General features: G+C 44.7%; 5 protein-coding genes across 6 annotated transcripts; 2 read left to right on the top strand and 3 right to left on the bottom strand.

Moving 5' to 3' along the window:
* Positions 1–1,168: 1,168 nt before the first annotated feature.
* On the bottom strand, positions 1,169–4,636 carry LOC142887020 (Golgi apparatus membrane protein TVP23 homolog B-like). The gene is made up of 7 exons (XM_076024335.1): positions 4,491–4,636; positions 4,231–4,295; positions 3,810–3,954; positions 3,287–3,376; positions 2,614–2,736; positions 1,856–1,984; positions 1,169–1,759 (listed from the first exon to the last, which is right to left on the bottom strand). Exons 1-7 carry the CDS (start codon positions 4,500–4,502, stop codon positions 1,733–1,735), a joined length of 591 nt encoding a protein of 196 aa, XP_075880450.1. The 5' UTR covers positions 4,503–4,636; the 3' UTR covers positions 1,169–1,732.
* Positions 4,637–5,007: 371 nt separating this feature from the next.
* otop2 (otopetrin 2) lies at positions 5,008–8,072 on the bottom strand. Its single transcript, XM_076024328.1, has 6 exons — positions 7,618–8,072; positions 7,382–7,518; positions 7,216–7,274; positions 6,833–6,975; positions 5,873–6,720; positions 5,008–5,476 (listed from the first exon to the last, which is right to left on the bottom strand). Exons 1-6 carry the CDS (start codon positions 8,051–8,053, stop codon positions 5,306–5,308), a joined length of 1,794 nt encoding a protein of 597 aa, XP_075880443.1. The 5' UTR covers positions 8,054–8,072; the 3' UTR covers positions 5,008–5,305.
* Positions 8,073–9,920: 1,848 nt separating this feature from the next.
* On the top strand, positions 9,921–16,714 carry ush1ga (Usher syndrome 1Ga (autosomal recessive)). The gene is made up of 3 exons (XM_076024334.1): positions 9,921–10,311; positions 13,275–13,728; positions 14,290–16,714. The coding sequence occupies exons 1-3, from the start codon at positions 10,148–10,150 to the stop codon at positions 15,091–15,093; spliced, it is 1,422 nt and encodes a 473-aa protein (XP_075880449.1). The 5' UTR covers positions 9,921–10,147; the 3' UTR covers positions 15,094–16,714.
* Positions 16,715–17,072: 358 nt separating this feature from the next.
* On the top strand, positions 17,073–20,511 carry LOC142887016 (tripartite motif-containing protein 16-like). Its single transcript, XM_076024331.1, has 6 exons — positions 17,073–17,778; positions 17,897–17,992; positions 18,303–18,536; positions 18,809–18,980; positions 19,524–19,598; positions 19,688–20,511. The coding sequence occupies exons 1-6, from the start codon at positions 17,362–17,364 to the stop codon at positions 20,221–20,223; spliced, it is 1,530 nt and encodes a 509-aa protein (XP_075880446.1). The 5' UTR covers positions 17,073–17,361; the 3' UTR covers positions 20,224–20,511.
* Positions 20,440–23,119, bottom strand: amn (amnion associated transmembrane protein). Of its 2 annotated transcripts, XM_076024332.1 has the most exons (3): positions 22,822–23,119; positions 22,571–22,709; positions 20,440–22,157 (listed from the first exon to the last, which is right to left on the bottom strand). In XM_076024332.1, the coding sequence occupies exon 3, from the start codon at positions 22,040–22,042 to the stop codon at positions 20,603–20,605; it is 1,440 nt and encodes a 479-aa protein (XP_075880447.1). In that variant the 5' UTR covers positions 22,043–22,157; positions 22,571–22,709; positions 22,822–23,119; the 3' UTR covers positions 20,440–20,602. The 2 variants fall into 2 exon arrangements, with proteins under 2 accessions (XP_075880447.1, XP_075880448.1); XM_076024333.1 differs by lacking the exon at positions 22,822–23,119 and having other exon boundaries at positions 22,571–22,724.
* Between the last annotated feature and the right edge of the window lie 33 nt (positions 23,120–23,152).

Genomic DNA, 23,152 nt, shown 5'->3' with positions numbered 1-23,152 from the left:
GTAACCCTAACCCTAGACCCAACCCAACGCTATTGCCTATGCTAATCTTAACCCCAACACTAACCCAATCCCAACACCAATCAAACCCCAACTCTAATCCTCACCCAAACGTAAAATCAAGATGGACATCAGTTAACAAAGCAAGTTGATTTTTCCTCTACGCCTCCACAAGCATCAGAGCAACAGGGTAGACGGCTCAGCACAGTAAATGATTGACACACCTCTCAAAGAACATCCCAGTCTGGGTTAACAGGGCAACAAACGGATGTTTTGTTGAATCTTCGCGCTCCTTGAGGGTGTCTCACTCCTGAGTTTGTCACCAGGTGACTATCTATCATGAAGCACTTTCCTAATGAAGAAAGAGCAAGGAGCAGGGGAGGACGTTTGAATGTGAGGTTTCGTGAAGAGTGTCTGATTTCAAATGGCAACGTTTTTAATGCAGGCTATGTATCATTCACAAAACAAACAAAAACGATGAGTCCTTAATTTATTAAAAGTGAAAATATAAATTCACAAACCTATTATTATTATAATTGTTTTAAAATATTAAATCATTTCATAGCTCTCTTAGATCAGATTAGATTTTATATGCTGGCAGTGTAAACAGTTCATTTTCTCACCAAAATTAAATACCTGATTGATTGCTTGATTGATTGATTTTTTTTAATGGTTTGATTGTCCACAAAGAAAAGCCTGAACCTCGACTTCTATTGGTTTCCTTCCTCACGACTTCTCCTCGATGAAACGACGACTCTTTCGCAGCATTTCTGAACCTCTTTTCAAAGATTTTTCACCGAGTGTGACTCACAATATTTCATTTTTTTTGTGTGTTTGTTGGTTATATCCATTCATTGGTACAGTGTATGCAACGGTTCTGCCAAGTATATCAGTTATTTTGCCGCCACCTAGTGGTTGTATGTTGTTGTTGTGAAGTAAAATTTCTTTAAAAAAAAAAACTTTTTCTTGAGAATAAATTCTTTATCAACAAATAAATATTTGGTTGATACTGTCTACTTTCTTGTTCGCACTGTTTTTTAAAAGTCACTACTTTCAGAGATACAACAGTTTGGTCCTTTGTGCTGGTCGATAATGCTCCCCTCTACCCCACCCCGACGTCCCCCTAAAAATAAATGAACAAACAAAAAAAAAAACACACACACCAATATAATTCATTTCTTAACAGTTTTACTTCGTCCAAATATAATTTATAGCCAAAAAACACTATATACTGTTAAGCTTCAAAGTACACAGTAAACATGAAGTTTCCCCACTCCAGGTTGGAATATAGAAAAAAAAAAAAACAATAGTATTAAACATAATAAATAAAATTCAATCTCAAGTGTCCTCTCCATGACAGTACATTGCACATTCACTGATGAAGACTGCAGGTCTAAGCTGTACAGCGAAATCAAAGATTGAAAGAGAAAATATCCTGTGATTTTCCCAGAGACTCCCTGCAACCTGCTGCCATAGCGAGTAACTAACTAGTGTACGCATAAGCAAAAAATAGTGTCATTAAAAATCTGGATTTGAATTCACAACAGCTCAAAAGAAAGTAAGACCCATACACAAGATTTCTTTCTTTTATCCAAATTATCTGAGGAATTGTAAAATTCCCCTCTCCAAAGAGCAGCCACCTTCAACAGTTTTTAAAGCCTCAGTAAAAGTTCTTCTCTTCCATGATGCACAAACCCACACCCAGTTGTAGACGGTCCAGTCGTTCTGTGAGAATTCAAGACTTCTGTGTTCTCTCCATTGCCTTTAGTTAAATAAGCAAATCAGAAAAAAAATGTTAGCATATGAATCACAACATAAGATGAAGAAGATTTTGAGAGAGAAAAAAAAAAGTGTGTACCTGCTTGAAAAACTGTGCACCAAAATAGTTCTTAGCCAATGTCTGCAGATTGGATCTTCCACCGACCTTGCATCTGACGTAGCCATATAGGTTGGCCCATTGCAAGACCAAGCCCATGATCACGACGGCCTGCAGGGTTTAAAAGAACACAATGAGCTGCTCATTGAACATCACTGTGATTTTATCTTTCAGTATTTGGCAGTTTTAAATATTCACTTTTTTAAAAAATAAATATATATATATTGTCCACGTGAAACCACACCGGAAGACTACCGGGCGAGATCAAGCACATGCCAAACCAAGAGGTGGCACTATAACCTCAAAGTATAAGTACAGGTTGAACTCTGGAGAACTGGAAAAGTCCCAGCAACAACAACAATGCAATGGGCATTCATACATATAATAAAGATGAGTTACTTCTGAAGGACAAACTAGAACACAAAGGTATTGCTTTGCCATCGATGCCTTCTGACCTTTGTGTAGGCGTGCGTGTGTCAGGGCACGTAAAATAAGAAAGGTTTAAAGTAGCAATATTTTGGTTGCCTACCACCATGTCTTCTGACTGTTCCAAATTTTGTGTATACACACAAACAATAAGGTAAAGTTTCCCGAAAATCCGTCCCTGGGAAAAATTTGGCTCTGGATTTAGTGACCTAAAGGTTTTGAGTGTGAATTAAAGACGAAAATGCACGGAAGTTTTTAAAGCAATTCATGTAGAGGAGTTCCAACATGAATACTTTAAATCATGCTGATCTTACCAGCCACTTAATCTTGAGGGAGAAGATGGTGCTAAACATGAAAACCACCCAGAAGATGGGGCACACAACGAGCCCCAGCCAGAAGATCCGTGACTCTGCGCCAGATGTGGTCAACTTCCCCGTCTGCAGAAAACAACAACAACAACAACAACAACAAGATTTCATTTCAGACAGATCAATAAAAATCCATGTAAAAAACGATAACAGTCTTTGGGAAGTAACAGGCTCAATGGCCCCTTTTGTTTCATGTGATATTTCTTCCATATATCTGAGGACAATACGTCTGTGCTATGTTACACGGTCTCCAATTGTCCTGTAAGGTCACACAGCTACATTACACTAATACTGGGCGAGCGTTACACGGGCACTTCAAAAAGTGCTGCGAGGTGTGTTTGGTCTGTGAAATCTGAGACGTACTGTATTTTCTGGAATGCAGTCGCCTGTGTTACTTTGAATATGCTCTCATAAAAGCTTCATCTCTATTACTGTCCACAGAGGCAGGGTCCCATTTAACTGAAAAGAAGGAAACGTGATGAGGCCGTTGACTTCAGAGAACATTTGTGCCATCCGAATATGTCCCTTTCACGTGAGAAATGTGCTTTTTAAAAATCTGTATTCCTGCCTGTGAAAGAAAAATATTTCAGTTGACATCTACTTGTTGTTTTTCATTTACCTTCTTTGACTCAAAAACCCAGTGGCTCTTTCCATCTTCGTCGATTTGATTCCACCACCGCAGTCCCACTAACAATCTGCCAGACACATTCTGGGGAAAAAATACAGGATTCAAAGCATTTGAAGCCGTTTCTGATATGGTGTTGAAAATAAGGGTTTGGACACCCCGTGCATTTGTAACATATGGCAATAGGAATTCACCAAGTGCAATTTCTTCTTCTTTTTTTTTTTTTTTTTTTTTTTTTTTTATTTTTTTTTTACAGTCAACCACAACCCACATGCTCATCTCACACACAAAGTGTGTACATGATCTTACTGTTATGTTGCAAAAAAGTGAAGAAAAAAAAAATGTTTTACATTTTGAAAATGAATGATTCATTAATTAATCAGGTAAATAATGTCAACTCGGCAGATTCAAAAACGTGTGAAGCGGCAGCAAAAAAAAAAAAAAAAACACAAACAAAGTGGACGCTGTAAACGTGACGGCCTGGCAGGAGGGGTCACACACAGGCCCACCTCCTCACCTTGACAGTCCAGAAGTCACATGACAGCAGGAGTATGATGGCGACCATGGAGGGAATGAAACTGCCGTTGAAGATGTCACACAGCAGGTAGACCAGGATGGCACTCGATCGGAAGAAGACGTGGAAGAACGAAGCCAGTGGGTGTCTGAGATGACAAGATTCTCTTTTAGTATGGCATTATTAATTAATTCAGAATGGTTTGTTGTTGTTGTTTTACACACAAAAAAAAAATGTGTAATGACTTTGAATCAAATGAGACAACATTGCATGTTCTTGAAATAATAAAGTTGCCACGACAGCTCACTGATATTTAGAAGTAAATGTAATTTACGTGTGTAGTCTCATTTCCAGCTGCTCCTGTACTTTGACAGCTTGCAAACCTTCTTCGAGGAAAAAATGACGTGAAATTAGCTCAACCTACCTTAGTTTAGACCTTTTCAGCACGACGGAGTCATCATCCTCGCCAAAAAGCGGAGTATCAGAATCCTGGAGAGAATAAATACATCAGGGAAACAAGTTTAAAGCGCTGCAGCTCGCGCTAACCGGAAGCATTTACGCATTTCATCTCATAAGTAAAAACACGACATGCCAGGATAGTAAAGTCAGAAAATATTTATCATCATCATTATCATTATTATTCATTTGAGGATTAAATGCGAGTTAGATTTTCGTATCGTTTACCTGTTCCAGCATTTTGACAGCTCGTTGTATTTCCCTGATGACGTGTGCTGTAAGGACCCAAGTCAAGGGTGGCTCAAAGTTTGCCTGACTCAAAGTTAAGCGTCCCCATAAAAACTCTGTTAATTTCACGTGAGCTACTTTGTGCGCATTATAGTTTAACACATTCAAAAGTTTTTTTATATATATATATATATTTTCTTAAGTACATTACTTTCATGCTGTTTCCTTGCTTTCCATTGACAAGGGCAAATTACAGTTGCAAAAAAAACAACAAACCCCCCCCCCCCCCCCAACAACTCATATAATGCTAGTCATTTAACTTTGTGGGCGTGTCATTAATTCTATTGGTATCGCAGCATTAAAGTTTTTTTTTTTATTCTTTACTGAATAATAGAGTAAGAACGAAATAACAGGTACATCAGATACATACAGCGCTGTATGTATCTGATTTGCCTTAACATTTCCATGTGGTCAACCAGGATTGACCATTTTTTAAACTGTAATTATTAAAGACACAATAAATCAATTTGTTTATTAAATACATTTTTTTTATTTTATTGACAGAAATTTTGTTGGTACAGAAATCTGGGCAAACTGTAGTCACACATTAAATAAAAAAATACATACAATCGAAAATAACCTTTAGAATACACGTATATTACACAGACAAGGTGAAAAAAATTGAAATGAGAGCTACTACGTCTACTTCACAAATTTCTTGAGGTAAAAGCATCTTGAAAACAAAATACAATTTATACAAAACAACTTTCTAATGTCAAAACAGTTGAATGTACACACTCCAGGCTCTTGCGGCGTTATGACGTCAAATAAACCTCAAACAGACTGGCAACAGAATGCATGCGGTAGAAGATGCCGAATGGAAGGCCAATGTTCACAACAGTAGCCCACAAGTTGAACTCGTAGAATTCTGTTTCAGTGTCGTGGTCAAACTGGGGACGTGCACCGAATGCTGGCATGATCCAAAGCTGCCGAGTAAAGACATGAAAGAAGAAAATTGTAAGAGTTGAACAGGGAAAACAACAGAAGTCACATATGAGGCTAATTTCTACTGTAAATGTGTATTTCTCATAATGGATCCAAGTGGACATAAACAAGGTAGACTTGAGACAAGACTGAGATACTGGAATGCTGGAATAGATATTTAGCTGGGGGGGTGTGGAAACCAATCCAGGTGGAGGTTTCAGAAAGTTAAACAGCGCTTTGTGACATCAAAAAGGGATGATTGCCAATGAAGCATGCGCATAAAAACCAAAAGTTAGGCTCTTCTCGTTGCTTCATTTGTGGAGACGATTCTGATGCTAGAGACGCAGTCTACGAATAGAAAACACCGGTGTCTATATCTATGAGGGAATTCTACTCACAATGACGTTGCCCAGCAACAGGTACGCGCAGACCTCCTTTAACACTCGTCTCTTCCACAAGAGTTTGTGCCTGTGCTCGGTCCCGTGGCTGTGTGAATTGTGTTCCGAGAGATCCGGGCTGGGCTTTTTGTCACCCGCTTCCAGGCCGTTCTCCTCCTTTTTGCCCGACTGCTGCACGTACGGGTTTGACACCACGACGGCGTCCTCCTGCACTTCGTGGAAGGGCTCCCGGTGCAGGCCTTCGATGATGAAAAAGTTCTGCAGGCCCAGCTGAATCACCATCAGGATGGCCCAAGTCAGATTGAGCCTGTTCAGGTAGCCCTTGGCACCGGTTGCCACCATGGCAACGATGCTGAAGTAGCTGATGATGAACTGTCCCAGCGAGGCTCCCACCAGCAGCCCCACGTCCAGGCTGCGCGTGGGGTTCTTGTCCGAGACGTGCTCCCTGTGGTCCACTTTGAACATGGCGCAGCCGATCACAGTCGCTGCCGACATGGTTATGACGATGACTATGTTCATGACAAAGTGCATCATCAGAGCTCTGTCCTTGTTTTCCTCCTTGCCGTCCTTCTTTTGAATTTCCATCTCATAGACGATGAAAGTCGCCAGGCCCGCTATCACCAGGAAGATCCCGGCCACGGGACCCAGGACGACGTCCCTCAGGCGGAACTTGATGTGGTGGTGGCCGTGCTCTTCCACCACCCTGCCCACGTTCTTCCACAGGACGTAGGCCATGGCGGAGGCGAACAGGCTGTACTCGATGTTGAAGGGGTACAGGTAGTAGTAGGCGTTCTTGAAGATACTGCACGAGGTGTGGCTGCACTTGCACTTCTCGTCCCCGTAACCAGCTGAGACACAGCAGAGGAGGAGGAAAGAAGGGAGAAAGTGTTACATTGGACCCTTTTTTTTCTCTTTGTTTTAACCTGTTCTGTCAGGTTTCTGTGGAACTGCCTCACTTACCTTTTACAATGTACAAGTCTCGTCTGAACATTTTAGAGTTGTTTTCAGGATATTCGGGAAATGTTGTCTGATGAAGGGACTCCTCTGTGACAGCGGTCATCCAAATTATCAGATTTGTGGAGAGGGTGAGCATGAGGCCACATCTGGTATAAAAAAAAAGAGAGGCAAGAGGGAAGTGACAAGATGAGACGAGAGAGAAAAAAGTAACTCAAGCGACATAAAGCCAGGGTTTTGTTTTTTCAAATGTCTCTCATTTGCAGATGGGAGTAATTTGCAGAAAACTGTGGTTAGAAGCTTTCAGATGTGGCTCTTGGAGGAATGTCATCATTGTTGGGTATCAAAATACATCAGATGGGTACGAGAAGGATCCACCTACTACCTACCGTGTTATGTTCCTTTGTATTTGCACACAATCCTTGGCGTGCATGCACAGAAAGTATGTCTGCAAACAAATCACAACAATTAGTAACTGTAATTGAGGTTTCATCCACGGTTTCAAATTTCTTCTATGCTGCCATTTAATGGCCTTTTTTTTTTTTTTTAAATTACCTGTACAAATACAAAAACCAGCTGCACCACAGGGAAGGCCACCTTCACAGCAGAGTCACAGTGGATGTAGCCCACGTAGCTGACAATCTTGAACACGTCCATGATAATGCTGAGAAGTCCAAACAGCACGAGACCTCCTGAGTGGGCAGGAATTATGAGGAGAGGGGTAAATCACCAACAACAACAAAAACCCCACTTGACGGGTTAACGTGAGATGAGTGTCACCTTCCACTCACCTCTTAGCCAAACAGGTCCGGCGTGGCTGTCCTTGTAGACCACGGCGTCCTGTTGCCTCGCTGTGTAGACGCAGTAATAAATCATCCAGATGGAGGTGAGCAGGAGGAGGATGATGAGGAAGACCTGCAGGTCAGGGCTGCTGATGTTCACGTCGGTGTAGGCGCTGCCGCTGACCAGAGCGCAGCCCAGGATCAGGATGTTGAGGCAGATGATCCCGGAGAGCATCCATCCCCAGTTGCGTCCGCGCTCCCTGACAGCGCCGCCGGGCGAGACGTCGCCCTCGGGCTCGCAGGGGCTTTCCGTCCGGCCCACCGCCCCGCTGTTGTTGGACAGGTGCGCCTGCTCCATCTCAGTCTCTTTGACCATCATCCTGCAGGGTTGACAGAGAGTGCCATCAGTCAAGCACTTGCAGGGAAAGCCGCTGTTCAGACACATGTTTCCTTGTCTCTGTGCGTGGCTGTGCTGCAGGTTGCTTCATTTGAGACTTTCCAGAAGCTACACCCTCCCTGTGCCGCCCTTCAAAGCAAAGGTCCCGCCCAGGTGAAACCTTCCACTGGCTGCAAAATCAGCATACTCACCTTGCTGGTGCAAAACAAAAGAGCAGCCGCTAATGAACAAAAGGTGGTTTTGGGGAAGGAATGCATGCAAACAGCTCCGTTCTGAGCAAAAATCCACAAACATGTTGACCATAGATAAGCTGTGCATTTTCTATTTTTCTTTCCTTATGTTTTTTTTTTTTTTTTTTTTTTTCTAAATAATTCCATCCTCACAGTCTCAGACGGTGTCTCAGACTTTTAAAAAGATTCCGTAAGTGAAAGAATCCTGATGCCAAAGTATCTCAGGTGCAGCACACTTTTAAAATTAAATAAGAATTTAAATTCCGAGAAATAAAATGACATTTCATTCAGTGAAATCATTCAAGGAAGGTTGAGGATCGCTGTGAGCCTACCTGAAGCTGTGTGTTCCTTCTGAAGCTGGCGGGGCTGGCTGAGCTGGCAGGGCTTTTATACGCCTCCCAAAACCTGTTTGTTTAACTGTACAGCCAGTCATAAACGTCAATAAATCTGTGATGCGCAGCGCCATATTTTATTCCCAAACACAGGGTGTTTTGCACAAAATATTCACGTGACATTTAAAGGGCATTTCCAGGAAAAACTTTCATACAGAGAAATTCCAAAAAAACAGAAACTGGTTCCTTTTTTTGATGAACAGCAATTTTTTAAAAATATTTTATAACGAGAGTGAGCTTATTGGAACTTTTTTGGAGCTATACAAGGCAAACCATAATCTGAATGCATCACATTATTTCTTTTATAACCAGATTTCTTTCTTTCAGACCAGATTTCTTAGTTTTTTTTTTTACTCTTGTGTTTGTTTGCGCAGTATAATCTTTTTTTCTTTTGTTTTAATGACATGCCATGGATGTGCTTAAAAGTCAGTAAAAATGTAAATAATAAAAAATCTGTACATATATTTTAAAACAAAAAAGAATTTTAAATACATTTTCAACCAGGAACATTATTTTGGATTGAGTGATTTAAGGTTGCTCAAACTACTTGTTTTTTTGTTTGTTTGTTTGTTTGCTTTTATTAATTAACGTGAGAAACATTTTTTCTACATTTGGATATTTTGTGGAGTGCCGCTTTTTGCTGCAGTTGCATGTCAACTTTATTGAAATCTTTTCAGTGCTTGCAGTGTGTTTATCTTATCTCCGTGCAGTCCCCCGAGGTGCTGCACATGAAAAGGGGCCACTCAGCACCTTTTGTTATGGAAGTTTCAACAGGGTCCTGGAGCTGCAGCTTCTGGTGCCATTAGCCTATTGGAGACGTTTTCTTTTCCTCAGGGTGGGGCCTGCCAGCACAGGAGTGTCTTTATTTGACGACTTGTGAAATCAAACTTTTTGTCTGTTGTGGAAGGTCGAAGGGAGAACAATGCTGTATTATGGAGGACAGGGGAAAAACGCTGTCACTCAGTGTCACTACAACTCTTCCTTGTGTGTAAATGACAAATGGCAGTGAGACATATCCACTTCTATTTTCAATTTACACGTATCCTTCCTGCTCATTCAAGTTTGGGTGGCAGGGGATTATGTAACTCACAGCAGTGTGACTAAGGTTTCATTATTATTTTTTTAAAACATTTTTTACACTTTCTAATCAGCAACACATCCAAAATAAATCTTATTTTATTAGTGGTAATAAACTGGCAAATGACCAGTGATCTGGACGTTTGGCTTCTCAGCCACAAATATTAAATTGAACAGAGTGTCTTGAGGAGTTTTGAAGGGGCTTTTACACTGTTTTAAGGTCCCCCTGTCTGTGTCTGCCCCTGGTTCGGCCACCGGGAGCACTGTTCACCTCCCCTCCCCTCGCCGTGGCGTCCCTGGATACCACCGCAGCACCTCCGGATCAGCTGTAGCGGCGGACCGGGTCTGAAAGAGGCTCTCACCGCCCGCCACCAACTCGACCAGGATGATGGTGGTGACGGCGCCGGTGCCGTCGGCGGTGACGGGGCTCGCGATCGTGCGCAATGGATGACAAATACCACAAGGCGGCCCGGGACGGGAACCTGGCGGCGCTGAAAGAGGCCACCCGGAAGGACCTGAACGCACCAGACGAGGATGGCATGACGCCGACGCTGTGGGCCGCTTATCACGGCAACCTGGAGGCGCTGCGGCTCATCGTAGCCAGAGGGTGGGTGGCGCAGAAACAACGTTTTGGTCAGCGACGCAACAATGGGAATGTCGATTGACCTGCTAACAGAATATAAAACATTAAAGAGGAAACTGTTGAAAATCTATAAAAATGTAATTGTTATTATGAATAATGAAATAATGATGATAATAATAATAATAATAATAATAATAATAATAATAATAATAATAATAATAATAATAATAAATGTATTTATTTGCAGCTGTAAGAAAATTGCACTTTTCAAAGAAGCAGCTGGTTCTGGGTGGTCGGTGAACCAAGTTACTTTTCCCGTGTGCCCTACCAGGTTGTGCTAAAATAGACACACACCTGGATATGAGCTCTTGATGATGTCTGAGACCTCAATGATACCTGCAGTAACAACAAAGTGTTCACTTCACCCCTCACTCTGACAGCGACCTTGTTTCTTCCAAATGCGACAAAGGCGCATTGGTTTAAGCTAAAACTGAGCATTGTTTATGGAGGCGGTAAACAGAGGGCTAAAAATGTTGGTTTCTGGGCATCGAAAGAGTTTTAAGGACACTCATTAGAGCTAAGCTGCACCGCTGGAGCCCGGGATGCTGAAGCTTAAGGGTTGTCGGGGGCACAATGTAGGACCTTAAGCAGATAAGTGCATGAAGTAACAATACACCAGTGACAGGATGTAGGTCGTGGCCCACATGAGGCACACAAAACAATCAACTCGTCTGCTATTTTTTTGTTTGTTTGTTTTAGGGGTTAGAATAATGGATGGAGACAAAAAAAAATCTAAAAGTATTTGTTTAGCAAAACTACATGATAGAGGTCCAGGCTAGCTTTTTTTTGGGGGGGGAGGTCAGACCAAATTTTTGAAAACCGCTTGGTGTGACGTAATTTCATAGTGGCACACAGGATATTTATAGGCACAATTAGAGAGTCACATAAATACATCGAACGTCGTGTGCGGATTCCAACAGAGGACACGCTGTAGATAGTGATAGAACACACTCCTGAATCACAACAGGTTGTAAAAAAGGGAGCGCTTCATCACTTTATCATGATAGATGATTGCAGGCAGCCACCAGGGTTCAGTGCATAATTTCATGTCATAACGATGATTTAGTAAATGGCCGGCACTATTCAGACGAATATGACTGGTTTTTCAGCAAGGGTGCAATGAGGATTCAGACATCCCTTCATCTTTCTGGATGACCTGGTTCACCCATTGAGCAGAAAATGGGCCAATAGTAAGTCTAATGAGGAGATTCAAAATGATCTTATTTAATCAACATGTGGTGTCAGTGTTATTTCAGATTGGTTTGGCAGTTTAGTCAAAAGCAGAGGTGGCAACAGGTGATACAGTGTCGTTTTTTCCCACGGATTATCAGTCAGCGAGCCTCTGGAGGGATGTCCAACAGACAGCAGAGGAGATGAATCACTGATTGGCATGAGGTACTCAGATTAATCATAAATAGCTGCCATAATGTTTAACAAGAGGCTCCCGGCTCATGAGAGACTCGTGGGGGCGTGTAATGAAGAAAAGTCCACACAAAAGCTTGCGAATTTCATGGGAAACCTGCCGCCCGGCGCTCTGCTTGGCGAGTACAGAGCAGCCCGCAGAGACATCAACCTGTCACAGCACCAGCGAGGCGATAAAGAAGAGGAAAGAGATTAAACCGGCAGACCCGTCAGCCTCGGCGGGCCAGCATTTTATGAGGACGCTCGTAAAATGCTGTCACATATCATGTTGGATCTTCTCCCGAAACAAGTCCAGCAGCCATGAATATTCCAGCGCAGAGTAGAGTTAAAGATTAAACCATTAATTGCAGTTTATCTTTCAGTGTTTAATGTTTGTTTAATGTTGTTTGATCGTTGTTTCATTTGGCTGTTAAAAATCCACCGTGCCGATGACATTTGCTGTAAAATTATCATTATTTTCTTATCTAATCTGGTACAGCAGCTGACTCAGTTCGGGGTCTGACAGATCAGACCCAAACAACCAGACCACTGCTGAAAAACTACAAGTGTCATAACACAGTAGCTTCACGCCCAGCACGGAGGTCAAACCGTTCAGCAGTGTTAGGGGCTAAAACAACAGGCGGCGGCATTAAGTGAAGGACTGTGACGTTTCTTTGAATTAGCCGCGGCCGCTTCTCACAACCTGTTGCCACGTCATACACATCGGAGGTTCTGCAAACATTCTCCACCCAGCCGCCGGAGGAATCCAGCGTGACGGCACGTAGAGACAACCGGCAGCTATGTAGCCTTCCTTGAAACAGGATACAGGGAGTGTAGCAGCGCCGCTGGCAGCCCCGTGGTCGTATTACCAACCAGCAGCTCAGCTGAGGTAACTCTGAGGTCGCGGACTGTCTGCCAGGCCAAACGTTGATGCTTGCGATGTTGGTTACAGTTGCTGCCCGGTGCTTGATTTCGCATCAAAGAGTTGCTGTAATTAAAACTGACTGTCTTTAAAGTGTTCAAAACAAATGATTCTATGGCTGTTTTTTAAGCCCCGACGGTCGGTGTTTGGAGTGTAAATTATTAAACGTGGCCCCGTTACCAGCACACGGTTGGCAGGTCAGTGATGAAAATGTAATCAAACGCATCGCACACGTAAGACATCCGAAGAGTGGGTCAAGCATGACTTCTTGGGAACAGGGAACCAAAACATTTATCAAGTAATGTGATAGATAGGGGGTCAAATGCCCAGAATGTTTTTCAACTTCAAATGGAGTGAAACGGAAAAAGAAATATGGGTCAAATACGGTCCTATGATAAACAACTGCCACGTTTCCATCCGTTAGTAATCCAAATTACTCTGAAATTAAAAAGTGGGTGCACTAGATTGTGCCACCATGTATCTACAGCGACCAAGAACAGGGATCTGTTCAGGGTTATGTGATTTACATTGAGACATTGACATTGAGCTCTTTGCAGTCTGCTTTCTGACTCTCTAAATTCAATCTGTCTTCTCTGCCACACAGAGGCAACGCCGACAAGTGTGACATATGGGGGAACACGCCTCTCCACTTGGCAGCCGCCAACGGACACAGCAACAGCCTCTTCTTCCTGGTGTCTCACGGCGCCAACATCTGGTGCCTGGACAACGACTACCACACGCCTCTGGACATGGCCGCCACCAAGAACCACATGGAATGCGTGCGCTACCTGGATGTGGTGGCCGTCAAGCAGACGGAGCTCAACGGCAAGCTGGTGAACAAGCTGAAGGAGAAGGCGTTCCGGGAGGCCGAGCGCAGGATCAAGGAGTGCATGAAGATGCAGAGGAAACACCGCAAGCGCATGGAGAGGAAGTTCCGGAAGGAGACCTCGGAGGCGACCGCCTCAGACGCGATGAGCTTCTCCAGTTACACCAGCAGTTCCCTGAGTCAAAAGCTGCGCAACTCAAACGCAGCTGCCATCAGCGTGCCATATTCTCAGGTCAGGGGCCTTTTACTTTCATTGGGTTGAAAAGTTCGATTGAATGGTACTTAGAAATATGGTGAAAGTGATAAAGCCAATGAGGTGATGTTGTAAAACTTTTCGCAGATCGTGCATTTTGGGCATCTGAGAACATAAGTGTTTAGGACAAACTTTAATACTGTCAATTAGAAACGTTTCACCAATCATAGGACTCCTTATCTGAAAATAATCAGAGTCTGTGGAAAATCAAATTAAACTACTTTATTTCAAGTAGTAAATAAAGTAAAACTTCAAAACTAGTAAAGATTAAAGTGCCACTTAATGTCACATCCCGAGTGAAATTTGTTCTCCACATTTGACCTATTCCCTGAGGGAGCAGTGAGCAGCAGTGATGCCATGCTCAATTGGGTGAATCATTGGGTAATTCACTTACTCATAGTCAAAACCCAGGTACTGTGTGCCAAGCAGAGAGGCAATGAGTACCAGACACTCTAGCACTAGCCCACTGAGCTGGTAATATTTCATAGAACCATTAAGTTTTGATGGTGTTTTATTTCCATATTGTCCCTGTCCTGTTAGGCGACTCTTCATGCCACAAACAGAGGGAAGACCAAGATCCAGAAGAGGCTGGAGAAAAAGAAACAAGGAGACGGGACCTTCAAGATCTACGAGGACGGGAGGAAGAGCGTGCGCTCCCTCTCAGGACTTCAGCTCGGCAACGACGTCATGTTCGTCAAACAGGGCACCTATGTGGAGCCGAGAGGCCGCGGCCGGCGCAACATCCGCGACATGTTCCCCAGAGACAATTACGATGCCATCTCTCGTGCCATCAGTGAGCCGGCCCTGCACGGGCCCGACGTGGACTACTCGGAAATCAGCACCGACTCCGGACACGACTCCCTCTTCAACCGGCCCGGTCTGGGCACCATGGTGTTCAGGAGGAACTATATCAGTGCAGGAATGTTCGAACTGGGCAGGCAGGATCAGACTAGCGATGAGCGGTCCGGAGCCAATGTGCGCCTGCGCAGCCACCTGCAGCAGGCGCACTCCAGCCTGGATGAGGACAGCATCGGCAGCGCTCGCAGCCTGCAGGAGAGGAACCGGGAAGAGCTGCCCTGGGACGAGGTGGAGTTAGGGCTGGACGACGACCTCGAGGCGGAGACGAGTCCTCTGGAGGTCTTCCTGGCTACACAGTGCATGAGCGAGTTCCTCTCCATTTTCAGGAGGGAGAGGATCGACCTGGAGGCCCTGCTACTGTGCTCCGACCACGACCTGAAGTCCATCCACATCCCTCTGGGACCGAGGAAGAAGATCTTGGACGCCTGCAAGAGGCGACTGGAGACTATGGAGGACCCAGATTGCATTGAGGACTCGGAACTGTGAGTGGAGGGATTCAGGCTGAACCGTGACAGAGGAAGTGCTTGTTATGTAATCCTCAGACACATACACAACATTTACATTTGTCTTGTTGTTTGGGAAGGGCCTTCTGGCTGTTTGCTCATCCAGCAGTAAAGGTCAGAGGGGATTTAGCTCGTCCTGGCTCATGGGTGGTGAGAACACAGCAAGAACACAATTGCCCAAAACAAAAGGACAACAAAGACCTTTGCGAGTGTATTTTCAGCCTCAGTTGGATGAAATCATCTCATGGTGTTAATTGGTTAATTGGTTTGACTGCCACAGAGGTTTCCTGTATACAGACAGTACACTGTACACTATACCCTCTTCCATGATTTTTCTTTATCTTTTTGCAATGATTTTTTCTGGGAGGCCCAGTGTGCAACATTTACTCAATATGGCCCATGATTCCCTTGCAAACATGGTGTTCAAACCATTCTTACGGTTTGCAGGATTAAAGCTGCTCAAGCCAGTGGCAGCTTCCTATGCATTCTATATGAGGTTGGCGTCCAATTAATTACACAGCCAATCAGTACGCCTTCATTTCTCTAATTCATTGAGTGTCTATCCAGTGCTAGTGAAGGCATTCCCTTATTTTGCTCTGAAGTGTAAATCAGCAAATCATTTACATATCACAGCTTCTCATTTTTACATGACAACAGTTTGCCAACACCTGAAAAACATGTGAGAACAGGATTCCAGAGCAAAATATTTTGATCGGCAGGAGAGTCCGAGACTGCAACGATGTCGCAGCTCACACTGCAAATGCGCATTATGTTGTTCAATAAACATACGCAAGTAGGAGGCCTACAACGCCATTGCTGGATTTCACAGCCTTCGCGATCATATTTTGTCAGGAATATTCAAAATCAAATTGGGTATCAGGAAACAAAGTGAAGGGAGCCGAAGTGACGCGTCAGCTGTTATCCAGCAGGAATCCCGTAAACTCCTACTGTGCACCGAGAAACCAGTGGTCAGTTTTTAGTGCGTGTCGCTCCGTCTCATCACTTCCTGTTAGGATGGTGGCGAACACCAAATGGATGCTGAGGGTTTGTTTTTTTTTGCCCCTGTGGGGTAAATCCTCCCACCTCATGTGCCTGTGCCTTCACATGTAGCTACTGCTGTGAAATTAACTGCAGTTATCCAGAGCCAATAAACACATCTTGACAAATACATGTTTACATTCAGTCGGTCCAAGTTTGGCAATGTATTTTGTTTGTTTGTTTTTTGTTTACCAAGTCAATGATTCTTCTGAAAGTTCACCTTTAAACAGATGTAACAATATAAAATAAAACATGATAGGGTTGTAGATTTTTCGTTTTTCCATGTCCATCAAGCCGGTTTCAAGTTTACAGTCTACTCTTCTTTGTGCAATTTAAATGAAATGATATATTTAGATTTTATTGTGTTGATTTTACCTTTGCTGTTGTTTTTTAGTTCTGATTTTTCTTATAGTCATCAAGTTTTTCTTGAATGTGGCTCTGTGAAATATCTTCTACTTTTCCACTACATGATCCTCGTTACATCCTCACTATATGGTGCTATGAATCTAGAGAGTAATACCTTGACTATTATATAACTGAGTTTTACATTTAGCCAGTATTTTTCCGGTGCAACTGTAAAAACAGAAAAACGTCTCAGACTTTGGTATGTGTGACTGCGTGGACGTGTGGCGGAAAACAAAGACTTGTTTTGCTATTTTCCAGTGCTGCGATAATCCACGTTGTACTGTAGACATGCAACTGTCTGGACACTCGCACGCTTTTACATAACACTGTTATCAGGAGGAAACACAGTGGGACCCTCCCATGCGGGTCTACTAGCAACGTTAAAATTTACTGATGATATGAAACTTTTTTTTTTTAAATCAATAAGCTGCCCGAACTAGCAACGGCACAAACAATATAATATCTTTATACTACTTTTGCCAAATAAAAGAACTTTGGTTAGAACATTTAGGTCCATAAAGAGGCCTTTTCTGTGGCAGGGGCCGAGTGAAAAGAGGATGTTGACAGTCCCCTTATCATTTCCTCCTCTTCTCTTTATCTGCGCCTTTTACTTAATGACACTGGACGCAGAGCATAGGGAAGAGTGAAACGGGTGAGGGGGGTAGTGGGCGTGATATGGGAATTTTAAAAGGAGTCTTGATGAACCAAAATATCAGAGGCGTGGCTTTTGGTTAATTCCTTCCTGATGCTGGGGCCTTGGGAAAGCAGGAATCAGCAGCAGTCTTGTGATTGCCCACGGCTCCGATAAATGTGGCGCACAAAAGTGGGTTTGAATATGGAGAGTCTCAGCACCGGCGGTGAGGAGAAGGTGGATCACGCCGATAAGACGAAGGATACGGGCGACACCTCCGGGGAGCCTCCACGGGGGGAAGTGCTGTGTGACTTTTGCATGGACGGGCCCGGGAAGGCCCTGAAATCCTGCCTGACGTGCCAGGTGTCTTACTGCGAGGCTCACCTCAGGCCACACCGGGAGAACTCCAAGTTCCAAAGCCACCGCCTGGTGGACCCCCTCCACGACGTCAACAGCCTGACCTGTGGCCTCCACCGGCTGCCCCTGGAGAGGTTCTGCCCGGGGGACGGCTGCTGCCTGTGCCTGGACTGCGAGAGGCAGGAACATGACGGGCACCAGACTGTGTCCTTGGGAGAAGCACGAGCGGAGAGTGAGGTGACGACAATGACAACACAATTTCAGCTTTATGCATTATGAGACTTTCAAGTGTGCTTTGATGGATCTTAAGTTTCATCACAATTGAATTATTATTATGTTTTTCTTTTTTTTGCAGGCTGAGATGCAAAGGAAGAAGGAAGAGATCAGTCAGGGTGTATTGGCAGCTGAACAAGAGATCACGAAACTTCGGAGCAACAATGACTCAGTCAAGGTTAGTTACCGTCAAACAAACATTGAAGAGCAAATAGAGCCAAAGTCACTTCACCAGTATTTCCCACCGCCTTGTTTTTGTCCTTTACCGAAAATGTGGAAAGCCCAAAAGAAAGATGCAGTGTTGTTTTCTCCACTCAAGCTTGGAAAGAAAAATAAATACATGGAAATGGGTGTATTTTTTGGGAATGTGGGGGGTTTAAAGACAATTTCACTTATACTGACAATTCAGGTATGATCTCATTCATACTAAAGGAAACCGAGGAGTTTGGTTTAATGTTTATGGTTCTCTGTGCTCTCTGGCCTACAAGTGTTCAGTGCAGGAGGTCTCCGCTCTGGTTGAGGAGCAGTTTGCCAGGCTGCAGAAAGCTGTGGAGGAGGCCAGGCAAGGAGCAGCAGAGGTGCTGGAAGGGGAGAGGAGACAGGCTCTGAGCCAGGCCGAGAGCATCCAGACACATCTGGAGCAGAAGAAGTCAGAGCTGCTCAAGATTCTTTCTCAAATGAGCAAACTGACCAGGAGCAAATCCGACGTGGATTTCCTTCAGGTGGGAAATACCATATTTAGGGTGAATCCAGACGATTTTCAGTGGTGTGGCAGTCGCCTTATGCGATCCGGGATTAGAGCAGGATGTTCTTTCAGATGCTGTGTGTTTATGGCGGCGTGTTGACAGTTAACACAGATTAGGCGTTAAGCCAAATCAGCAATTTCTTGGTTAAAAAAAAACAAAAAACTTATAGTTACGGATTTAAGAAACACAACTGCATGTCGATCCACTGCTCCATTTTAACATTCAGGCACTTGCCATGTGTGTTGCAGGAATATGCGGATTGGAAGAAAGGAATTCCAGAAGTGTGTCTGCCTGCTGTGTGCGTGAACAGAATGGACCACCTGACCTCTTATGTCCAGGAAGTGACGGATGCCACGCAGAAGCTGTGTGGCCTGATTCGCTCCACCAACATGAAAACGTTTACCTTGGCCTGGAAGACTGGTGAGAGTGTGTCGGGTCTTGTTTATACATGCTGCTGACCTCGCATGCAAGGTGCCCTGCACAATTTTCCGCAAGCACTTGGCTGCATTGGAACGAGGAAACAACTGCTACGAGCTGCCCGTAACGGCCCCAGAAGAACAAGATATAATAAATACAGGAAGTGACTGTGAGCCAAGTTGCTGAGAAAGAAATTAGGCCAGAGGCTGCAGTTGAAACATTTTCAAAGCAAAACAGTTGTTTTATGTAAAAAGAAAAAATAAATAGCAAAGTACGCTCTGGGTAGCAGGACCTGTAGCTACACTGCTGAAATTGCAATAGGATTTTTTTTCCCACCGTTTGTCAAACGACCTTCCAGATTAGATTGCTTGATGATGATACATTTTCTATTTAAATTGCTTGTAAATAATTTGCCAACAAGACATTCCAAAAACAAAAAGAATCAGGTTTTTTAATTATCTTCTCTTTAGGCTGGTTGCAGTATTGTCAATGTGTGAATTATAAAAGGTAAAAAAAAAACTTGTTTTTTGTGAAATAACAAACCAGGTGCTAAGTCCCAGAGGCTGGAGTCTCAGCTGTGTTCCACGGCTGACCCAGAGACACGAGAGGACTTCTTGAAATGTAAATTCATGAATCTTTTTTGCCCTCTTCTCTTCTTTTCAAATTGACTTCACGAGGTCCTCGTAAAAATGCAAGTGCCTCTCTTGCAGATGCCAGGAGGCTGATCTTTGACCCCGACACCACCCATCGATTCCTGCGGGTGACCGAGGGCGACAGGAAGCTAACCAACACCAGCCCATGGCAGCACAGCTACCCCGACCACCCCAACCGCTTCGAGTATTGGCGACAGGCGATGGCGTCAGAGAGCCTCTACCAGGGGAGACACTACATTGAGGCAGAGCTGAGCGGCGAGGGGGCGCACGTGGGGCTCACGCGCAAGAGCATTGAGCGGAGAGGGGAGCAGAGCAGCGGCTGCATCACCGGGAATGACTTCTCCTGGTGCGTGGGGAGCGGCAGGCGGGGCCTCTCCGCCTGGCACGCTGGTGTGGAGACGCCCCTGGAGGTCGGCGAGATCCGACGGCTCGGCTTGTACGTGGACTTTCACCGTGGCACCGTGTCTTTCTACGACGCCTCGGGCAGCATGAGGCTGCTGCACGGGTACACCGCCGACCTGTCGGAGCCTCTATATGTCACGGCCTGGCTGTCCAAGAAGGACAATGTGGTTCACCTGCCGGATTCAAACTGATGTAAAACTCCGGAGTCAGCGTTCCCGTCGTGCTCGTAAAAGAGACAGTATTGCATAATGACTGTTTATTGATGTCACATCACAAGGCACGCACACCTTTTTTGTCCTTCCTGATGCATGTCAGTGGATAGTAAATTTATTTGTGTCATCTATGTGGCCAGATAGACTTTGGTTGCTACTGAATGCAGTACAAATGAATGCGCACAAACAAAAAAGAGGAATTGGGCAACATTTATTTTATTTGTTTTGTAATTCACATCAATAAAAGCTTCATGATCTGCATTTTAACATCTGCAGTTGTGCGTCTGAATTACTACAAAGTCGTTGGTGAATTCATTGCTCGGAGGCAGGAAACAATCATTAAAACCGCAACGTCGGCTCACACCGTAAAGTCGGTCACATACTCGTCATAAACCGGATTGACAAAGTGTACCCCGGTCTGAGTCATGGCGATGGACTGGTTTCCTTGAGTCCCATACAGTCCGGGAATCTCAGGCATTAAGGAGGGCTTGTCGAACATTGGGTTGTCATAACCGCAGTCCAGTGTCCCACCGAGTTCGCCAACACCGCTGCGCCCGTTTATGCTCAAAGACGGCAGGGAGGGCAGAGAGGGCAGAGAGGGCAGCGTTGGCATTTTAACAACCCCCTTACGGATCAACAAGGCCACAACAACAACCAAAGAAATTGCGATCAAAACCCCAAACACGATTCCAACCACCGTCCCTGCGTTGCTTGCAGAATCATCGCTGCTGCCGCTTCCAGTGGAGGCCTGAAATTCCGCCCCCGTGATTCCAAGATTGGAGCCATGAGCGCTGGCGTCCCTGATGATGTCCCTGGCCAAACTCTCCGCCAGCGTTCCCTGGTCCCCATCAAGGATAACCACCTGGATCTCCGCCGTGAGCCCAAAGGGGATGATCCCCAAGACATGCCGGGACTTAAAAACCTTGGACATCCCCAGTTTAATGGATGTGTACTGTGGCATGGAGAGAAAAAGGTGTCGGAGCCTCTGCCGGTAGGTCTGCAGGGAAAACCCGTCGGCAAAGTGGACCGTGACGATGGCCCCGCAGACATCACAGCAGTGTCCCACAGGGCGAAGGGGCCTATGGCAGCCAGTGGAGGCACACGTGACAGTTTGGCAGATCCGCTGGTGGTTGACAGAATTCCCGCAGTCACAGCCAGACGGATCCTGGCATCCCGCATTACCGACGGTGACGGCACTAGATCCATGAAACTGCAGCTGGCCCAAGCGAGAGTTGAGGTGCTGCGAGAAATCGGTGTCCCTGTCAAACTTCTGTCCGAGCAGGGACACGGATCGGACTGGGACGGTGGGTTCGCCGGAGCTCGTGTCCACCCTGAAAGAGGTCCCGACTTTGAAAACCACGTCGTCGTGACGGCAGGGTACGCTCTCCTCATGAACCGAGAACAAGAGGTTTCCGCTCTGCAGGTCGTCCGAAGTCGCAGCAGCCTGCCACAGAGCCGGATCGTACCACTGAAGGGACTCAGAATCTCGGAACTTGGCCGTGACACCAGCGCCGCAGCTGGGATCTTTTCCGCTGATGACATAAAACCCCGCTCCTGGATTCAGAATGAACTCTCCGTCAACCGGTAGCCTCATCTCCTGCACGGCGTGCACGGTCTCCACAAACACGGACACTTTCCTCTGGGCTAAAAACTCAACTCTGTCATTGCCGCAGGGAACGGCTCCTTTGTCCCAGTTGGTCTTGTTCTCGTAGTTAGTATCGGGGATCCACTGTTTGTACAGGGCGTCAGCGGCCCCGACGAGCAAGAGGAGAAGCAGCACATCTTGTGTCCTCAGCATCCTGAATCTTTATGTTGGACTCGGGGAGTCTCCGAGTGAACTTTGTTTCAAGCCGTGTGACTAGCAAGCGCCCACCAGTGAATATGATGAGCTATGGCTCGTCAGAGCAGGTGACCTGTAAAATATTGACACTTTCTGCAGGATTGCTCCCTGTGCAACACAGCAAGTTTTTAAAGATTCCTCAGCTTGTTTTGATCTCTGGTGGTTAATTAAGCTGTGGAGGTTTTGATTGGACATGATTTAATAAGGCACAATACTTGGTACTATATGTGTCTTTTCCCTGTTTTTTCCTTTATGGTTCCCTTTTTCACGTTTGGTTCAGTAAAGTGTTGTTTATATAAGGTTTATTACTGTTTATCGATCTGGCTGGCAGGTGTTTTTAAAAGCATGGCTAAGGTTAATCTTTGACAGGAAGCATCAAGATGTAGAACTTTTGACATGAAATTCTTTATCAATTACAAAACGAATTTTGACTAAATAAGACTAATAATTAGACTTTAAAAAGAAAGAAAGAAAAGAAAGTATTACCTCGCTCATGCTGCTCAATTTTAGCAGGAAGTCGTCCCTTTTTTTTTTTTTTTTTTTCCAGGCAGAGGGGTCAAGTGATTGTTTCTGGAGATCTGCAAAATTTCCAACACAATGAATTGTGCTGGGGTCAGTCTTTGGTCTGGGAAGAAAAACAGATACACTAATGAGTATACTATAGACTTTTTAATAATAATAAAAAATAAATAAATGACAAAATTTCAACGTCTACGCTACGAGGAACAGGAACTAACTTCATTCTGTGAAACACGTCCAAGAAAAATGTTTTTTGTTTAGTTTTGTTTGTTTTTCTTATTAACCAAAATTCGAGCGGTTTGCTCTCCTGATTTCTTTGCTCGCAGTTTCTCAGAAGCAGGACTTCCATGTGACTTCATGTAACATGTTGACTCAGCGAAACAAAGCGGTCGTCCTACGTCGGGGAGGTGAGCAGCAACCGGAGCGCGTGTGCCTGCAGGAAAGCTAAGCCCCCGAGGAGAGGAGCGATGCATTTTGGGAAAAATACCGATCGCAATTGTGGGGTTTATGGGGGCTGAGGGGCGTGGCACCAATCAGCTGAGGCCGACT

The sequence above is a fragment of the Nelusetta ayraudi genome, unplaced genomic scaffold (assembly GCF_046127955.1).
Source record: "Nelusetta ayraudi isolate G7.1 ecotype Tasmania unplaced genomic scaffold, CSIRO-AGI_Nayr_v1 ptg000016l, whole genome shotgun sequence".
Classification (NCBI taxonomy): domain Eukaryota; kingdom Metazoa; phylum Chordata; class Actinopteri; order Tetraodontiformes; family Monacanthidae; genus Nelusetta; species Nelusetta ayraudi.
The sequence above is the reverse complement of the archived record's forward strand: the minus strand, read 5'-3'. Positions and strand labels throughout refer to the sequence as shown.